The sequence below is a fragment of the Mugil cephalus genome, chromosome 2 (genome assembly GCF_022458985.1).
Source record: "Mugil cephalus isolate CIBA_MC_2020 chromosome 2, CIBA_Mcephalus_1.1, whole genome shotgun sequence".
NCBI lineage: Eukaryota > Metazoa > Chordata > Actinopteri > Mugiliformes > Mugilidae > Mugil > Mugil cephalus.
The window spans coordinates 27,110,205-27,131,442 of NC_061771.1; the positions used below are offsets into that span (position 1 = coordinate 27,110,205).

Genomic DNA, 21,238 nt, shown 5'->3' on the forward strand with positions numbered 1-21,238 from the left:
CTTTCAGTATTTCTCTTTACTTTATACCAAAGTTTAGACTCTGACTGCTGGTTGTCAGGATGAGAGTATTCACTGGAAATGTTCACAGAGGATCCTTTCAGAGCACAGATACTTCTGCTGATATAATTCACTCTCAAACATTTCTTCTCCTCTACACCTGAAATATTGATGGAAGACAAGAGACAGATTCCCTTTAAGTAACTATTAAACTCACTTTGAATAATCTTTAAATCAAAATTCATCCCTGGTGCAAGATGTCAACTTCCTAAAAGATAGAAATGTTTGAAACCAGGACCTTCTCCAGTGACTAAAAACATTTAAAAAGATACTTAAATCATAAGTTGGTTCATACTCACAGACGTCAGCAGAGCGCAGATACTCAAGACCTTTTACAGCACAAGACCAACTTCCTTTGTAAGTGCTGGAAACAAAAACCTGTTGTTTCTCCTTGTTTCTGTCTACTTGTCTGTTCTTAAACCACATAAATGAAGTCAGATTGTCAGTATGAAGACAGCTGGTGTTACAGGTCAGTCTGATATAACCTGGTTTGTCTGGAGGAATCCTTTGGACGTGGATTTCTGTTTGGAGAAAATCAGATATGTTATTATTAGTGTTCTGATATGGTTAGATTATAGGACTTTATTTCAGTCATAACAAATAATTAATTTTCTCCAGTGAACGTATGACTTGACAGAGATCAGAGGGGTGGTGGTGGGAGGAGTGTAAATGAGGAAACTTCACCTCTGGGATATGTGATGGAGCAGGACTCATCTACTGACGTCTGCTGATAAGAACACATTCTCCCTTTAGCGTAGGTCACACTGAAGCAGGTCGGAGTGACTGAATCTGAACAAAACCAAACACGTATCATCAGTGAACTGGTGAACACGTGTTTTGAGGAAGAGTCTGAAGAGTAGTAATAGAGTTTGTAACTGTTGTGACTCACCCACTGAGACTTCAGGGGCTCTGAGATCCTCGTAGCCTTTGACAGCACAGGAGTATGTGACTGCTTCCTCACTGCTGACCAGCTCTTGGTACCAGGGAGACCAGTCCTCATAGAGAAACTCTCTGTTCTTGTACCAGATGTAGGCTGCAGGGTTTTCAGTCAGAGGACAACTGGTGCTACACATCAGTGTCACTGTTTGTCCCTCTGTGGCAGGAATCACCTTTACCTGCAGGTCTGACATGGTAGTTTATATAAATAACATTAATGCATCACATTACTCTTAAAGTGATCAGTCTGTAATACATTAGTGATAAACACTGTACCTGTAACATGGAGGTAAGTTATGTTTTGGCTGCAGTTGTCTAGTTTGTTAGTTCCTGTGCAGCGGTAATAGTTTATATCATCTTCTTTTAGATCATTGATTGTCAGAGTGAAGTTACTCTCTTCTGACACGCTGTACTTTCCTTGATTCCCATCTGTAGAGATCTCAGTAGAATCATGTATTGAACCACTCATGTTGACAATGTACCATCTCTTGTTTGCAGTGTGACGTTGATCTGAGCAGGACAGAGTCACTGATGAACCCTTTAAGGCACAGATGCTGGTTGGTTTCCCCTGAACTCCTTTAACAGAAGATTTCATCATCAAACATCTGGACACATTTACAACGTTAACATGACTTCAAGACCTCATAACATCAGAGAATCTGCTGCTTTAACTATATAAACGTTTACACTTAAACTCCACCAAGAAATATTAAAGTTACACATTTCAAGTAATATAAGGAGAAAAAACAATGGTTCATACCTGAGATGTTCAGAATCAAAGTCATAATCAAACATCCAGCTTCTACCAAGAACATGACTGTTGTCGACTCCAGCGTCTGATCAGGAAGTTGATTCTTCTAATGAACTTATTAAAGCTACAGCTGTGACTGTGAGACTTTATGAAAAGTCCTAAACATGAATGAATGGAGGTTAAAATCATCAGCAGTCTTCTTACAGACTGAAGACAGAATGAACTATTGGTTAGAGTGAGTGTGTCTACAAGCAGCTTCACACCACAACTATCACTTCCTTCTTCATGATGACTTTGAGGAAGAAGAGACCTCTAGTGAACAATCTGTGTAGTGCAGGACTTATTACAGTCAGTCTGTCTCTTTCTATATATGAGGGTGTGACTGCAGCTCATTCAGTCTTTTCCTGGTTGTTTGGTTCTGTAGTTGTGTAGAAATTTCCAGTCAGTTGAAAACATCAGGCACATTTTAAAGAGACACTAGTATTGATTTCACTTGATGTCATTTGTTTCTCACTGTGTATTTTATCATCATACTAATATTATTCTTCATGGGGCAGCATAGCGGCTCGGTGGTCAGCACTGATGCCTCCCAGCGAGAAGGTCTGGGTTCAGGTCCAGTTCTAGGTTTGGTTTGCATGTTCTCCCTGTGTCTGCATGGGTTTCCTCCCACCTCCAAAGACATGCTCGTTAGGCTAATTGCACCCACTAACAACATCCTGTTGCCAGACATCACAGGACACCCTAAGAAGACCCATGTCCATTCTCTGATGAGTCACAACTGTTTTGGAGTCTCAAGTTGGACCAACACAATATTAGGAAAGTGGTCATAATGTTATTCCTGATCGGTGTACATAGTCCCATCTTTCTCTTTGTCCCTTATCAAGTTGTCTGTTGAGTTTCCTCTGTGTACTTCTGAGTTTATATGACCCTGTTTACCGTGCAGGGCTTTTTGTTCCAAATTTAGTACATTTCGATAAAGTTTATTCCCTGTCCTTGTCTCCCCCTTGTGTCCACATCTGAGTACTACCTCTTCATCACAACACAAAATATGTCTGTGAAGGTTCTCCATATATTTAAGCTCTAACAAGGTCAGCTGGACTAGACCTTCCTGTTAGTGGTTCCTGTAATCTAGTTGAAGATTTAAGGGTGCATGTTTGTGTTAACAAAAAAATCTGTGTTCACACAACGAGCGACGACATCACATAACGGTCAAGTGTGGCCTGCTGCTTTGTTGGTGTTGAAGCTCTGGGTGTTGATGTTGTTGGATGGAGTCATCGATTCAAAAATGATCAGGTGAAATAAATAAATACCATGTTCTTATAGGAAATGTCTTCTATCCATATCCATTTACTAAAATATGATGGATTATGTTTTTTCAGAAATATTTAATTTTGTGGGGGAAAATTAAAAAATATATATAAAAACTACATTTCTGATCAACCAAAGATTCTGTGACCCCAGCCCTGCAGTAGGCCCCTTGTTGAAGACCTATGCCTTAGCATATTGAATCATCTGAAAAGCAGACGTAAGGGGTTCTACTAGTACCAATGCTGCCACGCAAACCACAAAAAAACAGGGCCACAGGTGCTCACGTACTTCCGACCAATGGGGCGCTTCCTGGACGGAGGGCTGCTGGCCAACCACCCGACTCTAGATGCCATGTCAGAAATCCATCAGTACGACAAGGCCTTCAAAGCAGAGGTAGGAGAACAAGTAAGTTATTCATGTTTTATGTTTCATCTTAACAAATTGAATGACTAAATATGAATAACTTAGTCATTAAAACTGCATGTTATTAATTGGCTTCATCTTTTGATGTTTGCAAACTAAGGAATTAAGTCTGTACTTTTCTATATATATTATATATATTTCTATATATATATTTTAGAATATGCTTGGTACTAAAGTAAAAATGTTTTTCTATAATGATTCATTTTGTATTTATTTGTTTCTGCTTCACTGTCTGGTAGCAGGTTGTTTACAGTGATTACTGTGGCTGTGGATGCTGCCACATTTCTAATTATTATCATAACTTTGTGCACGTGGCAGAAACAGACATGAACACGCGCCTAAGTCTCTTTAGCTCCATCATGCCACAGTGTGGTACCACATACACACAGCAGAGGGTGCATGTTTGCAGTTGTGGAACAGCAGCAGTGGCATTGCTACATTAATATACTACTATTTTTAAATCCCACTTGTTACCTACCCACCCTGACTGCCTCCCTCTATTCAAATTTTTTATCCTTTATTATTATTATTATTATCATCATCATTATTATTGATAGAGAACTGAGAGACCTGAGACCCAGTCACAGGTCACTGTTTTAATGCCAGCTGTGAACACATCAGCGATCGACTCGTTATTACATCACTCAAGATGCGCAAAAGGTAATTACAGGGTGTGAAAGGGACCAAAAAGGACTGTGTAGAGCAATAGACAACAAATAGAATCACACTGGTCAGAGTCAGTCATAATAAATGTGATGTGGATCCAAGATGCTCAATAGTATGAACATAGGAAATAGCAGTGTGGATGGTATGAGAAGATTTTCTTAGAGGGGTGTCTCCAGGTAAACCTCCTCAGGTGGTGGTGAGCTCTGTGGATGTTTTCCGACCCTCCAACCCTCTGGAACTGGCCAAGAGCTTTGTAAAAGCAAAGGAGCTGGGCAAAATGCTGGTGGACTGTGTGAGTACAACACGTTTTTCAACATATGTATATGTGTTATAATTAGACAGTTTCTACGTAGTTGTTATTGTGAGTCATGAAAACATCTTCCTGGAAGTGTACAGACTCTAACGGTTGTGCAGTGGACAGGGCCAGAGCCTGGTGTGAAATGATCTACACCATCTACCACAGGTCAGCTGACTATCAGTTCTCCTTTTAGCTACATCTTCTGTCGTTCTCATGTCTTTATCTGATTAAACATGACCTCATCCCCATTTTTGTTTTTTCGCCACACAGACTTCTTCTTTAATGTTGTAGTTTTTCTAAAATGTGTAGCAACATACTGACCTGACAGGCATGGCTTGCAAAGAGCAAATATTTATCTGCTATCGCTCGCATTATTATTATCAGGGGCTACGGAGCAAAGCCAGCTTGTTATCCCGTGTGCTAAAAACTGCGAAAAAAAAAAACAGCTGACTGTGCTAACTTACAACAACACACACTACAGAGGTTACTTTGTGATTACAGTTACACATTTACATGCGCGTGTAAGCGCAACCTCCTCTCACACATACACACCCACACACACGTGTAAGTGTGCTACACAGAAACACACCGGTGGCTTTATGTTATTACAGTTACAGATACACACACACACAAAGAGGATGCACACACAGACAGACATATATGCGCGCGCAAGCGAGCATTACTTTGTCACACACAGGCTAACTGTGCTAACCATAAGCTAAATCTGCTAACCGTATGCTAACTGTGCTAAATGTGGGTTAAGTGTGCGACATGTGGGTTGACTGAACTAAATGTAGGCTAACTATGCTAAATTACAACAACACACACCAACACTCACTACACAGGTAACTTTGTGATTACAGTTACAGATTACAGCGCAAGCACACCTTCCTCACACTCCTCAACCACCCACGCGCACAGACACGCGTGCGCGTGGGTGGCTGTGGCCTACACGCACATGCACACACAAACACACAGGTAATTTTATGTATTTACAGTTACAGATACACTCAGGAAGAGTAGTAGGATGTACAAACATGCGCGCAAAAGCGCATATTACTCTCTCACGCACAGGCTAACTGTAACCTAACTGTGCTAACCGTATGCTAACTGTGCTAACTGTGGGTTAACTGTGCTAACTGTAAGCTAATTGTGCTAAATGTAGGCTAACTGTGCCAACTTCCATGTTGACAGAGAGGTTACACTTGGCATTAGCTCCCATAGCCCCTTCAAAATTTCCAGGAAGGAATTTTCTAGTTATTATTATTATTATTAATTATTATTATTAGGATATTTGAAAGGAAACATGTTTGATAGTTGTGCCTGTATGAAACTGAAGAGCATAGATTAAGAGAGTTTGTACCTAAAGAAGAAAGTTAACACGTTAAAGGCCTGATTTTAGTTTAACCTCCTGTTAGTCAACAAGATAAAGTTACGACTAGACACACAGCATGCAACATAAAATTACAGAAATATTCAGGTTAGATAGATAGATAGATAGATAGATAGATAGATAGATAGATAGATAGATAGATAGATAGATAGATAGATAGATAGATAGATAGATCAGATGTCGTTGTGATAACAGCTTCTCAGTTCTGGGGAAATCCAGAAGTTGATGTGCATTCGTAATTTTTACCAAAATACAACATTAGTACAACCAACACGTTTTATTATAGCAACTATTTAAAGGCAGTGGCAGCAGAGTTTTTTTTTTTTTACTCTCATTGGGTCAATCCTCTGACTACGAGGAACTTGTGAGGAAATTATGCCAACCAAGAGGATGCTGACTCACACACTTGTCGTTTGTGAACAAATCTCATTAAAACCAGAGTTTGTAAAGTTCTGCTATGGATACAGTCAGTGGGAGCGATGAACACGTGAGGCAGAGTGTGAGCTGTTGAGGGTACGAACTGTGAGTCTTGTCGTCCTCGATGTCACGCTCCTGTAGCGTCTCGCCGATGGCAGGAGTGATAAAAACATTACTATGCTTGTATAAATGTCCTGTAGTTGACTGTAACAGTTTTTTTTCCTTGCCTTCTCGTCCTGAGCAGTTGACAAACCAAACTGTGAAGTGTTTTACACATGACTGTGGTAACTGTGTTTTGTGCAGACTCAGTCCCAGCTGTCTCAGGAGGTCCTGCTGGATGAGGTGAGCGACGCGGTCCTGGTGGACATGCTGTGGGAAACGCAGATGTACCTGTATGAGAAGAGGGAGATCCTCCAATCTCTGGCAAAACTACTACTGGAGAACTGACAGCAAGAGAAAAACAACGAGTAGAGGGAGAGTGTTTGAGCTCGGCTCTAAGAGCAGTACTGCCATTTGTCTTGATTCAGGACTCTAATGTTTGTGTTGCTGTGTTTTATCTTTACAAAAAGTAAATAAAATAAGACTAATATGTGAGTTCACAGCAACACACATGCAAAACATGGCAGGAACTAAAAACTGATACAGGAAACAACAGAGTCTCTGTAGCCTATTGAAAGGCCACGTATGTAGCTTCTCTGAACCCGTCATTACTGTGGTTTACTAGGTTTACTCCTTGTATGTGAGTTGAAGGAGAGGCTGGTTTTCATTTCTTCAGCTGGTACATACAGGGGAAATGTTAAGAGGAAGTGGTATTAACTGAATCTAAAGATGAATAGCCCACGCACTGACACCTCTCCACGGTGTCTGAGATAAAAGTCTCCTCCTTGTTCCTTTTTCACTGGTTCCCAATTTTCACCCAACAAAAAATTGCAAAGAATCAATATATAGTGTTTTTACTAATGCTATATTATTGAATCTGTGATACAAGCAGAAAATCTGCATTTTGCTGCAGTGTAGTTTGGATGATGGTGGTGGTGATGAACCACTTCTGCCTTATGTCTGGGACCCGTATTTGTACCTTTCTTCTTTCCACAACACACTTCCGCACTTGTGTTATCTATTTATATTCTCGTTCAACCTCATACATGTTAATAAACTGCCTAAACAATACACAGTTAAACCTCCCAGTCACTGTGAAAGTGTCTTGAACGCATATTATTTAACTTATATTATTGAAACTGGCATGAAAACGAGACTTGAACGATCATTTATGTGAAGGACGAAGGAGAATTAGGAATTAATTGCTGCTACTTTCACAACATGAACAGGAGGCAGCAAAGACTTTTCTATCGTTTCTTTTTGTTTTGTTTTGTATTAATTGCTGAAGTGTATACTAGTATGCTAATAAAATATATTAATATTAATCTCTGATGTATCCATGACTGATTTGTCCTTTTTGGATTAGCTAATAGGATTCTTATTTAAGAAAATTAAAATCATGTCACATGGGTTAAGGTTGTTGGTTCATATTTATTGTGTTGAGTTACACTTAGATGAATTGTAAAACAAGACGATAATATACAAATACACAAATATCCCACAATTATGTCATTCAGTAGCTTTATTTTTAACGTAGCTGTAGAGACACGGCGTCTCCGTGGCAACGTGTCCGCCTGTGAGCTAAATTACTGTTGCTAACATTAGCTGCTTTTGGAACACGGCAAAAATGAGAAAGAAGTAAAGTAAATGCCAGATGAAGGAGTGCCATTAGTTCACAGGTTTGAGATCTTTCGCCTCCAGCTAAGTCCCACCCCTCAATAATCGTCACACTGTTTACAAACTGTGAGGGGGTCTATATGACAACAAGTCCAGTGGTATTTTCTTAAATGTGAACTTTCCTGTTGCCATGTTTTGTACGTACTTTAATAGCTACAGTGTACAGTACAGTTGTCTTGTAGCATATACACTGTGTGATGTATGTAGCACTGTAGCAAATAAGATTGCCTTGTTACACTTGCTGCATCTGGTTAGTTTTTGGACTGAGATATGGAACAGAGTTGTACCTTTGCGCTTTGAAAAAAAAACAAAACAAAACAAAAATAAAATCAGTTTCTTTGTGGTATCTGTTACTCACAGTGAGATATTTGTTGCTCAGCATCTGACTGTGAGAATAATAAAAAGCCTGAGAGAGTCACACACAGTCACGTGAGCAAAAACGTTCATGGTTTCAATTCCTGAAACATGTGGTGGACATCTGAACTGAACTGAAGTACGTAAAGCAAGGCTCGGACTGCAGGAATTACAATTATTCTATCTGTCTGACTGACTGTCTGTCTGTCTTTCTCTTCACGTTCGTTATTGTATTTTGGCTCTTTACGTTGTCCTTTGCTGTCTTGTACAGTCTCTAGGTATCTTCTGTTTGGTCATTGAGCCTGAAAGTAAAGAACAGAATATTTAAACAAGTTAAAGTTAAAGTTTGTCTACAGTCAGAACACGAGGAAACCTTTTTCGTAGCCAATCTATAACCCAGGTTGTTTTGGAAAAGCAGGATATACTCACTCAGAGGTCGAATTAGACCTAAATTTGACAGCAGCGTAGGGGACCATCTCTTGGTCTTGGGACTGAGGTGGGTTTGCGAGGGAGTAGATAGGATCTGTGTTGTCCTCTGAGAAGTGGATTCTGCTGTAGAGAAGTTCCTGCTCTGCTGGTTGAGCTGAGGAGTCGTCATCACCACAGTTGATCTGATGAAACACGAGAGAAATTGAATTAACTGTTTAGCTGAGTTTTTGAAGTAACGCTGAGTGACACGCTGAAGTTTTTGCTTTTGAACTAAAAGAAAAAGAGCAAATATTTTTTCGTTGTCACCACACAGCAACCAGCTGTCTTTAGTGATGTTTCTTTTAACCGGTACACAACAAGCTGCACAAATGGCAGCTGAAGATGAAGGAATGACACCAAACAGAAGCAGTTATGTTACTCGACTGATTTGGTTCAGTAATGTTTAACGTGGAACACACCACTGAGATGTGTAAAGTTTATTAAAACTAACGTAGCAGCACAATAAACCTGTGACAGCACCTGAAAACAAAAACATACAGAAATGTGTCTTTATGAGATTGTGATGCTTCAAAACCACAACTAAATTACTAAATGAGTTGCAACATTAAGTGGCCTCACGCGTATTACAAGACACTGATGGAAGAAAATGAAATAATCTTCTCAAGCAAATATGATGAAAACAAGTTTAAACCATCGAGCTGCAGATATTTTGCTGAGGTACAATAGCCACAAAGGAAAGACTGTGCTGCATCTGTAGAAGATTTACTCAACAACAATAGATCTGTGAAGCAGCAGAGCCATTAACGCTGATATGAGACGTAGTGTTTTACCTAAGATTATACATGAAGCTGCTGTTATGGTGTTATTCTTACAATATGGACACACCAATCTGAGACATCTGAGAACCATCATCAACAAAGGCCAACGATGATGTTACCTCACGTCTCCTGAATCACGCTGATCTGTTGATCCATGGTTTATCTATGATCTTTACTTTTGTCTCTTTGTTTCTTTTCTCATGTTCTGGTTCTAAGCTGAGCAGCCAATCTTCTTTGATCGTCTCTTTCCACTGTCGATTCAACCAGTGTTGCAAGATTAAAGTGTTTCACACCCGACTGAGGGGTTTCGTTGGGCAGTTGTTGGCAGGCGAACAAACTCTCATCTGGTCTGGGATCAGTTTGGTATTTTTGTAAATTACTTTTCAATGCTGATTTTAAACAAATCCATTTAGAGAAAGATGTGTTTTGTCTTCACATGTGTCTAAACACTAGAGAAGCTTTATAGGCTGTAGTTGACTACATGATATTAAATGGCCTCTTTGTAGCCAGATGTGAGTAGTTGTAGTAGATGAAGCTGTGGTTTGTTAATGTTTGTCTTCTATGCTCCGGCTTCATCGCTTTTTATGGTGGTTTACAACAAAATATTGACCAATATTTCAAGCACTTTTGGTGGTTTTTGAATCTTTCTTTCTTTCTTTCTTTTTCTTATTTTTTGAGCTGGAAACCATTAGTGGTATCTAGCAGCACACTGATACATGAAAAGGCTGAGGTCAGACTAGTGGCAAAACATACAGACTCTCACAGTCGTCCCGACGCTGGTAAATAGTCAATGTCGGCTTGGTTTTGTCATAGCTTTAATGTTATACCACAATTAAACCCATTTTATTTGTGTGTGTGTGTGTGTGTGTGTGTGTGTGTGTGTTAGGGCTCGGACTTTAACGCGTAAATTAAGATTAACTACACAAAAATTAACGCATTTTAATCGCACTTATTTTTCTCACTGTTTTCTCACGTTTCTCACTGGACGAGTTTCAGACGAAGCAATTATAGGACTACTGGAGCACAAAAAACAGCCGCCGACACTGACCACTGCCTGAGGAGTTTTAATGTAGCCGAACGCAGCTCAAACCGACCTGGTGCCTCAGCACGGCAACCAAGCCTTGATAAACACACCGGATCCACGCCGGTTTACAGTGTCCTCCCGTATTTTAGCCGCTGGCTACTGGAACTTCATTTAAAAAACAAACAAACAAAAAAAAAAAAAGGCGGTCGTTGTGGTGGCGGAGTTTCCTCTGCTGCAGCTGAACAGTTGACATGTGGTCAGACATAGATACAAACCTGTCACTGTCTCACGGTGCATTTCATTGTCAGAGGACTTCAGCCTCACAGCTCTCTGTCTTCAGACTAATGGAGCCTGTGTGATTGGTTACTGAGTTTTATTAATGTTTACATCAAGCTGAGTTCAAAATCAGTTTATGCTCCTGTGATTTGCATCCCTAGTCTGTTGGTCTTGGTTAAGTACCACCTTGGAAAAAAAGTGAACAATGTTTTGTTGCTTAAGCTCATATATTCAATCATTACTCAATGGTAGATACCGACATCCATGTGGAAAAAAAAATGTTTGTCACTGTTCTCAGGTCAAATATTTACATGTGATTAAAAATGCGATTAATTTTCGATTAATTAATTACAAAGACTCTAATTAATTAGATTATTTTTTTTAAATCGAGTCCCAGCACTATATATATATATATCTTGAATATGAATGTTTCTCCACTCATTGCTAAGCTAAGTGGCAATTGAACTGAATAAAAAATATACAGCTCATTGACACCACTGTAAATGTTACCTACTTTACCCACCTACGTTGTTTAGAGTTGTGTGTATTGTCTTACTCTAGTAAAGTAATTATAACCATAGAGCTCTTGGTTGGAAGGGTTAGCATGACATAGCAGATACACACTGGTTGAACCTACTATTGGATATGTATGTGAGATAATATGCTTATTAAAATAAACTAATTCTGTACTGAAAACACAAAAATATTATGGCAGCTCTCACATGCTGTTATAAAGTCAAAGTACTTGTCTTAACATTGGTGAGCAGAATAAATTGGACTATCTAATGTTTGGCAAAAATTATTGAATTACTGGCTGAATATGGGATCCACCTCCAGGACCTGGGACAACATATTAATGTAACATGCAAAGAGCTGCCAGGGCCAAACCAGACAGAAGCTGCTCTTCTGACTGGTATTATATAACATCATTATGACTCAAATGAAGCAGAGTTATTAATTTTGTCTTTACCTGCTCCAAGTTGTCCAAGGTTTCATTCACGGGAGATCGACTGGAAGTTCTTTTTTTTCTGGTGAGTGAATATAAAAACTTGGTTAGTGTGTAAATTATCTTGTCGTCGCTAATCTCAGAAAGAGCACTGTGATGTTCACCTAATCCACAAGAAGACGGTGAGAGGAAGTAAAACAAGGAGAGCTACAGAAACTCCTGCAGCTGCTGCTGGGTTCAGCTTAGATGTTTGTTTAGTTTGGACAGTGAGAGTCTTTAGAGCTGAGTTGATGTCTCTGTTGGTTGTGACAGCACAGGAGTAGTTTCCTGCATCCTGACTGCTGACTGGGTCTAGAAGCAGGTGTTTGCTTTGGTCGTGTATCAGGTTCAGAGGTCGATTGTTGAAGTACCAAATGTAGTTTGTGTTAGCAGGTAGAGGACAGCTGGTCCTGCAGGTCAGTGAGACTCTCTGACCCTCTGTCACCACTGGAGAGGGACTTATCTTCACTTTCAGATCTGAAAGACAGACAGATAGGGTAATAAATGTAAAAGAGACATTCTATATATGAGGACATGTATTGATTGCTGGTAGGACATGAGTAACAGATTCTAATTACCTGTGACAACCAGAGAAACTCCAGGAGAACCAGACACTTCTTCATAGTTTGTTCTGATTTTGAAGATGTATTCTGCTGAGTCCTTCTTCTTCGTCAGGTTGTTTAATGTGAGGATGTGTTGGTTCTTCATGTTGTCATGAAACTTCACATCACGTGTCTCTCCAGTCAGCTGTTGATCTGCCTCTTCAGTATTTCTCTTTACTTTATACCAAAGTTTAGACTCTGACTGCTGGTTGTCAGGATGAGAGTATTCACTGGAAATGTTCACAGAGGATCCTTTCAGAGCACAGATACTTCTGCTGATATAATTCACTCTCAAACATTTCTTCTCCTCTACGCCTGAAATATTGATGGAAGACAAGAGACAGATTCACTTTAAGTAACTATTAAACTCACTTTGAATAATCTTTAAATCAAAATTCATCCCTGGGGCAAGATGTCAACTTCCTAGTTGATAGAAATGTTTGAAACCAGGAGCTTCTCCAGTGACTAAAAACATTTAAAAAGATACTTAAATCATAAGTTGGTTCATACTCACAGACGTCAGCAGAGCGCAGATCCTCAAGACCTTTTACAGCACAAGACAAACTTTCTGTTGCAGTTTTGAGAACTGAAATCTGTTGTTTCTCCTTGTCTCTGTCTACTTTTCTGTTCTTAAACCACATAAATGAAGTCAGAGTGTCAGTATGAAGGCAGCTGGTGTTACAGGTCAGTCTGATATAACCTGCTACGTCTGTAGGAATCCTTTGTATGTGGATTTCTGTTTGGAGACAATCAAAATATTTTTCATCAGTTTATCTCTACAGTGTTAAATATATAATTTAATAACATGATCAGATTTCAGTCATAACAAATAATTAATTTTCTCCAGTGAACGTATGACTTGACAGAGATCAGAGGGGTGGTGGTGGGAGGAGTGTAAATGAGGAAACTTCACCTCTGGGATATGTGATGGAGCAGGACTCATCTACTGACGTCTGCTGATAAGAACACATTCTCCCTTTAGCGTAGGTCACACTGAAGCAGGTCGGAGTGACTGAATCTGAACAAAACCAAACACGTATCATCAGTGAACTGGTGAACACGTGTTTTGAGGAAGAGTCTGAAGAGTAGAAATAGAGTTTGTAACTGTTGTGACTCACCCACTGAGACTTCAGGGGCTCTGAGATCCTCGTAGCCTTTGACAGCACAGGAGTATGTGACTGCTTCCTCACTGCTGACCAGCTCTTGGTACCAGGGAGACCAGTCCTCATAGAGAAACTCTCTGTTCTTGTACCAGATGTAGGCTGCAAGGTTTTCAGTCCGAGGACAACTGGTGCTACACATCAGTGTCACTGTCTGTCCCTCTGTGGCAGGAATCACCTTTACCTGCAGGTCTGAGATGGTAGTTAATATAAATAACATTAATGCATCACATTACTCTTAAAGTGATCAGTCTGTAATACATTAGTGATAAACACTGTACCTGTAACATGGAGGTGAATTATGTTTTGGCTGCAGTTGTCTAGTTTGTTAGTTTCTGTGCAGCAGTAATAGTTTGTATCATTTTCTTTTAGATCATTGATTGTCAGAGTGAAGTTACTCTCTTCTGACACGCTGTACTTTCCTTGATTCCCATCTGTAGAGATCTCAGTAGGAACATACATTGAACCATTCATGTAGACAATGTACCATCTCTTGTTTGCAGTGTGACGTTGACCTGAGCAGGACAGAGTCACTGATGAACCCTTTAAGGCACAGATGCTGGTTGGTTTCCCCTGAACTCCTTTAACAGAAGATTTCATCATCAAACATCTGGACACATTTACAATGTTAACATGACTTCAAGACCTCATAACATCAGAGAATCTGCTGCTTTAACTATATAAACGTTTACACCTAAACTCCACCAAGAAATATTAAAGTTACATATTTCAAGTAATATAAGGGGAAAAAACAATGGTTCATACCTGAGATGTTCAGAATCAAAGTCATAATCAAACATCCAGCTTCTACTAAGAACATGACTGTTGTCGACTCCAGCGTCTGATCAGGAAGTTGATTCTTCTAATGAACTTATTAAAGCTACAACTGTTACTGTGAGACTTTATGAAAAGTCCTAAACATGAATGAATGGAGGTTAAAATCATCAGCAGTCTTCTTACAGACTGAAGACAGAATGAACTATTGGTTAGAGTGAGTGTGTCTACAAGCAGCTTCACACCACAACTATCACTTCCTTCTTCATGATGACTTTGAGGAAGAAGAGACCTCTAGTGAACAATCTGTGTAGTGCAGGACTTATTACAGTCAGTCTGTCTCTTTCTATATATGAGGGTGTGACTGCAGCTCATTCAGTCTTTTCCTGGTTGTTTGGTTCTGTAGTTGTGTAGCAATTTCCAGTCAGTTAAAAACATGAGGCACATTTTAAAGAGACACTAGTATTGATTTCACTTGATGTCATTTGTTTCTCACTGTATATTTTATCATCATACTAATAGTATTCTTCATGGGGCAGCATAGCGGCTCGGTGGTCAGCACTGATGCCTCCCAGCGAGAAGGTCTGGGTTCAGGTCCAGTTCTAGGTTTGGTTTGCATTTTCTCCCTGTGTCTTCATGGGTTTCCTCCCACCTCCAAAGACATACTCGTTAGGCTAATTGCACCCACTAACAACATCCTGTTGCCAGACATCACAGGACACCCTAAGAAGACCCATGTCCACTCTGTGATGAGTCACAGCTGTTTTGGAGGCTCAAGTTGGACCAACACAATATTAGGAAAGTGGTCATAATGTTATTCCTGATCGGTGTACATAGTCCCATCTTTCTCTTTGTCCCTTATCAAGTTGTCTGTTGAGTTTCCTCTGTGTACTTCTGAGTTTTTATGACCCTGTTTACCGTGAAGGGCCTTTTGTTCCAAATTTAGTACATTTCGATAAAGTTTATTCCCTGCCCTTGTCTCCCCCTTGTGTCCACATCTGAGTACTACCTCTTCATCACAACAACACATACAGTATGTCTGTGAAGGTTCTCCGTATATTTAAGCTCTAACAAGGCCAGCTGGACTAGACCTTCCTGTTAGTGGCTCCTGTAATCCGTCACTAGTTGAAGGTTGCATGTTTGTGTTAACAAAAAAATCTGTGTTAACACAACGAGTGACGACATCATATAACGGTCAAGTGTGGCCTGCTGCATTGTTGGTGTTGAAGCTCTGGTTGTTGATGTTGTTGGATGGAGTCATCGATTCAAAAAGGATCAGGTGAAATAAATAAATAAATAAATAAATACCGTGTTCTTATCGGAAATGTCTTCTATCCATATCAATTTACTAAAATATGTTGGATTATATTTTTATTTTCAGAAATTTAAATTTGTTGGGGAAAATTAAAAAATATATAACAAAATAAATAAATTTCTGATCAACCAAAGATTTTGTGACCCCAGCCCTGCAGTAGGCCCCCTGTTGAAGACCTATGCCTTAGCATATTGAATCATCTTAAAAGCAACGTAAGGGGTTCTACTAGTACCAATGCTGCCACACAAACCAGAAAAAAACAGGGCCACAGGTGCTCACGTACTTCCGACCAATGGGGCGCTTCCTGGACGGAGGGCTGCTGGCCAACAACCCGACTCTAGATGCCATGTCAGAAATCCATCAGTACGACAAGGCCTTAAAAGCAGAGGTAGGAGAACAAGTAAGTTATTCATGTTTTATGTTTCATCTTAACAAATTGACTGACTAAATATGAATAACTTAGTCATTAAAACTGCATGTTATTAATTGGCTTTATCTTTTGATGTTTGCAAACTAAGGAATTAAGTCTGTACTTTTCTATATATATTATATATATTTCTATATATATATTTTAGAATATGCTTGGTACTAAACTCAAAATGTTTTTCTGTAATGATTCATTTTGTATTTATTTGTTTCTGTTTCACTGTCTCGTAGCAGGTTGTTTACAGTGATTACTGTGGCTGTGGATGCTGCCACGTTTCTAATTATTATCATAACTTTGTGCACGTGGCAGAAACAGACATTAACACTCGCCTCAGTCTCTTTAGCTCCATCATGCCACAGTGTGGTACCACATACACACAGCAGAGGGTGCATGTTTGCAGTTGTGGAACAGCAGCAGTGGCATTGCTACATTAATATACTACTATTTTTAAATACCACTTGTTACCTACCCACCCTGACTGCCTCCCTCTCTTCAGATTTTCTATCCTTTTTTTAACCAAATCTTTTATCTTTTAATCTCATCTTTTTAGTGTCTTATAGTTTTTTAATGCTTTTTATGTCTGTTTTATATTTTTAACTCTGTCTTACTTGGTACCGTGTCCTTGGGTTTTCTGAAAGGGTCCTATAAATAAAATGTAGTACTATGATAATAATAATAATAATAATAATAATAATAATAATAATGACAACAACAATGTTTTAATGTCAGATGTGAACACATTAGCGATCGACTCGTTATTACATCACTCAAGATGCGCAAAAGGTAATTACAGAGTGTGAAAGGGACCAAAAAGGACTGTGTAGATTAATAGACAACAAATAGAATCACACTGGTCAGAGTTTGTCATAATAAATATGATGTGGACCCTTGAATATGTCAAATAATGATGGTTGTTAATCCAAGATGCTCAATAGTATGAACTTTAAAATAGGAAATAGCAGTGTGGATGGTATGAGAAGATTTTCTTAGAGGGGTGTCTCCAGGTAAACCTCCTCAGGTGGTGGTGAGCTGTGTGGATGTTTTCCAACCCTCCAACCCTCTGGAACTGGCCAAGAGCTTTGTAAAAGCAAAGGAGCTGGGCAACATGCTGGTGGACTGTGTGAGTACAACAGTTCTTTCAATATACATATGTGTTATAATTAGACAGTTTCTACATAGTTGTTATAATTGTGAAAACATCTTCCTGGAAGTGTACAGACTCTGACGGTTGTGCAGTGGACAGGGCCAGAGCCTGGTGTGAAATGATCAACACCATCTACCACAGGTCAGCTGACTACAAACATCCTGTTCTTTTTAGTTCTCCTTTATGCTACTTTCTCTTTATCTCTCTTTATCATTTTATCTGATTAAACTTGACCTCATTTTAGTTGAAACTCCTGTCAGCGAGATAATGTTACAGCCCGACTCGAGGTATGCAACATAAAATTAGAGAATGGATGGATGGATGGATGGATGGATGGATGGATGGATGGATGGATAGATGGATAGATAGATAGATAGATAGATAGATAGATAGATAGATAGATAGATAGATAGATAGATAGATAGATAGATAGATAGATAGATAGATGGATGGATGGATGGATGGATAGTAGGAGGAGGAGGCATGAATCCTAAATCCCCAAATTTCTACAAACTCACTCAGATAACAGCTCCACATCCACATGTTGATGTCCATTTGCAATTTCACCAATATTAGTATGTCATTAGTACTGTGGAATATAGCAACTATTTAACGACAGCGCAGCAGAGGTTTTTTTTTTCTTCACTTATAAGGTCAATGCTCTAACTACGAGAAACATTTGAGGAAATGTTCCCTACCAGGAGGATGCTGACTCACACACTTGTCGTGCGAAGGATCATTTCAGGAACCTTCAAAGATTCAAGACGTTTATTTTCATATGCAGAGTAAAAACATCTATCTATCTATCTATCTATCTATCTGGAGATCCTCCAATCTCTGGCAAAACTACTACTGGAGAACTGACAACGCAATAAAACCACGAGTAGAGGGAGAGCGTTTGAGCTCAGCTCTAAGAGCAGTACTGCCATTTGTCTTGATTCAGGACTCTAATGTTTGTGTTGCTGTGTTTTATCTTGACACACAAAATAATAATAATAATATATTATTGAAAGGCCACGCATGTAGCATCTCTGAACCCGTCATTACTGTGGTTTATTAGGTTTACTCCTTGTATGTGAGTTGAAGGAGAGGCTGGTTTTCATTTCTTCAGCTGGTCCATACAGGGGAAATGTTAAGAGGAAGTGGTATTAACTGAATCTGAAGACGAGTAGCCCACGCACTGACTGACACCTCTCCATGGTGTCTGAGATAAAAGTCTCCTCCCCGTTCCTTTTTTACTAGTTCCCAATTTTCACCCAACAAAAAATTGCAAAGAATATACTGTTTGTATATATATATCTATATATCTATATATATATATATATATATATATATATATATATATATATATACACTGTTTTTATTAATGCCACATGATTGAACCTCTGATACAAGCAGAAAATCTGCATTTTGCTGCAGTGTAGTTTGGATGATGGTGGTGGTGATGAACCACTTCTGCCTTATGGGACCCATATTTGTACCTTTCTTCTTTCCACAACACACTTCCACACTTGTGTTATCTATTTATACTCTCGTTCAACCTCACACATGTTAATAAACTGCCTAAACAATACACAGTTAAACCTCCCAGTCCCTGTGAAAGTGTCTTGAACGCATATTATTAACTTATATTATTGAAACTGGCATGAAAACGAGACTTGAACGATCATTTATGTGAAGGACAAAGGAGAATTAGGAATTAACTGAATGAACAGGAGGCAGTATTTTCTATAGTTTCTTTTTGTTTTGTTTTATATTAATTGCTGAAGTGTATACTAGTATGGTAATAAAATATATTAATATTAATCTGTGATGTTTCCATGACTGATTTGTCCTTTTGGGGTTAGCTAATAGGATTCTTATTTCATTAAGAAAATTAAAAACATATCACATATCACAGGTAATTAGGTTATTGGTTCAGGTTTATTGTTTCACTTAGATGAATTGTATAACAATACGAAAACATACAAATATCCCACAATAATGTCTTTCAGTAGCTTTATTTTTATAATAATAACGGAGACGCCGTGTCTCCGTGGCAACGTTTCCGCCTGTGAGCTAATTACCGTTGCTAACATTAGCTGCTCTTTGAAAAGTGGAAAAATGCGAAAGAAGCAAACAAAGAGATGCGTCGCAATCTTCGTATTTTATCGCCTCTCTTTTACCGTTTAACTTTTAAATGGCCACTGATCTCTGACGTTTTGATCGATACGTCTTTGAACGAATTAGGAGCAAGTATGTCATGTCACCAGCCTTCAGATGGCTGGTAAAGTAAGGTAAGGTTCGATTGTAGTAGATGGTAGTATCGTGTCATGTCTGCATTCACCATAAATAATTTTAGCTGAATACTTCAAACTATATTTGATTCCCAGAGTAAACATGATCGTCCTTTTTTGTTTTGTTTTGTTTTTTTGTTTTTTTTGTTTTTAGGTATGCCGTTAGTCTTGGGTCTGACATGTGGTCTGAGATGACTTTTATGTTCAGCTCTTAAAAGAAAAAATCCAAATAAATATGTTGCTTTGTGGTATCTGACAGCATCTGACCATGAGAAAAAAAAGCCAGGAAGTGTCACACACAGTCATGAAAATGAGCAAACCTGTACAAAAAAAAAAAAAAACCTTCATGGTTTCGGTTCCCAAAACATACAGTGGATGTCCGTCAGTGTGATGCTTTGGTGTGTCTAGATTCCTGCCTGATCATGTGAGAACCGAACTGAAGTACCTAAAACAGGGCTCAGACTGCAGGAATTTTTAGACTTACACTTTATACTTGGACTTAGACAGATTTTAATGATTGACAGGGAACATTACTTGGTCACAGTAGCTTTGTTGCACATAAAAGTAAAGAAGGATCCCTAATCTTCTGTTTGGTCATTGAGCCTGAAAGTAAAGAACAGAATATTTAAACAAGTTAAACACAGAGTAAGGAATTTAAAGAATTCCATAAACATTTGTCTACAGTCAGAATACGAGGAAACCTTTTCAGTAGCCAACCTATAACACAGGTTGTTTTGGCAGGATATACTCACTCAGAGCTTCGATTGGACCTAAATTTGACAGCAGCGTAGGGGGCCATCTCTTGGTCTTGGGACTGAGGTGGGTTTGCGAGGGAGTAGATAGGATCTGTGTTGTTCTCTGAGAAGTGGATTGTGCTGTAGAGAAGTTCCTGCTCTGCTGGTTGAGCTGAGGAGTCGTCATCACCACAGTTGATCTGATGAAACACGAGAGAAATTGAATTAACTGTTTAGCTGAGCTTTTGAAGTAACACTGAGTGACACACTGAAGTTGAGTTCCTGTCTTTCAACTAAAAGAAAAAGAGCAAATATTTTTTCGTTGTCACCCACACAACAGCCAGTTGTCTTTAGTGATGTTTCCTTTTAACCGGTACACAACAAGCTGCACAAATTAACACACCACTGAGATGTGTAAATTTTTTTTTAAAACTAACGAAGCAGCACAATAAACCTGTGACAGCACCTGAAAACAAAAACATACAGAAATGTGTCTTTATGAGATTGTGATGCTTCAAAACCACAACTAAATTACTAAATGAGTTGAAACATTAAGTGGCCTCACCGCGTATTACAAGACACTGATGGAAGAAAATGAAATAATCTTGTCAAGTAAATATGATGAAAACAAGTTTAAACCATCGAGCTGCAGATATTTTGCTGAGGTAGAATAGCCACAAGGGAAAGACTGTGCTGCATCTGTAGAAGTTTTACTCAACAACAATAGATCTGTGGAGCAGCAGAGCCATTAACGCTGATATGAGACGTAGTGTTTTACCTAAGATTATGCATGAAGCTGCTGTTATGGTGTTATTCTTACAATATGGACACACCAATCTGAGACATCTGAGAACCATCATCAACAAAGGCCAACGATGATGTTACCTTACGTCTC

At 39.0% G+C, this 21,238-nt stretch overlaps 2 protein-coding genes across 2 annotated transcripts in view; both read right to left on the minus strand.

Annotated features, from left to right (window-relative positions):
* The window catches only part of LOC125003475, a 1,957-nt gene extending 770 nt beyond the window's left edge, over positions 1-1,187 (minus strand). Inside the window, exons 1-4 of the mRNA XM_047577430.1 lie at positions 947-1,187; positions 742-846; positions 357-578; positions 21-157 (exon numbers count right to left, since the gene is read on the minus strand). Coding sequence (XP_047433386.1) covers positions 21-157; positions 357-578; positions 742-846; positions 947-1,187 — 705 coding nt within the window. The remainder of the gene's footprint in view (positions 1-20; positions 158-356; positions 579-741; positions 847-946) is intronic.
* Positions 1,188-8,363: 7,176 nt separating this feature from the next.
* Positions 8,364-14,947, minus strand: LOC125003845. The gene is made up of 10 exons (XM_047578072.1): positions 14,439-14,947; positions 13,955-14,254; positions 13,632-13,865; positions 13,427-13,531; positions 13,028-13,249; positions 12,490-12,828; positions 12,037-12,388; positions 11,897-11,954; positions 8,809-8,990; positions 8,364-8,681 (listed from the first exon to the last, which is right to left on the minus strand). Exons 1-10 carry the CDS (start codon positions 14,491-14,493, stop codon positions 8,654-8,656), a joined length of 1,875 nt encoding a protein of 624 aa, XP_047434028.1. The 5' UTR covers positions 14,494-14,947; the 3' UTR covers positions 8,364-8,653.
* Between the last annotated feature and the right edge of the window lie 6,291 nt (positions 14,948-21,238).

Bases quoted from the DNA above. Each gene is read 5' to 3' on its own strand.
- LOC125003845 (XM_047578072.1), bottom strand. From the start codon at position 14,493: ATGTTCTTAGTAGAAGCTGGATGTTTGATTATGACTTTGATTCTGAAC. The intron at 12,389-12,489 runs GTAATTAGAATC...TCTGTCTTTCAG, and splicing joins AGTTTCTCTGGTTGTCACAG to ATCTGAAAGTGAAGATAAGT. The intron at 11,955-12,036 runs GTGAACATCACA...TTCACTCACCAG, and splicing joins ACCGTCTTCTTGTGGATTAG to AAAAAAAAGAACTTCCAGTC.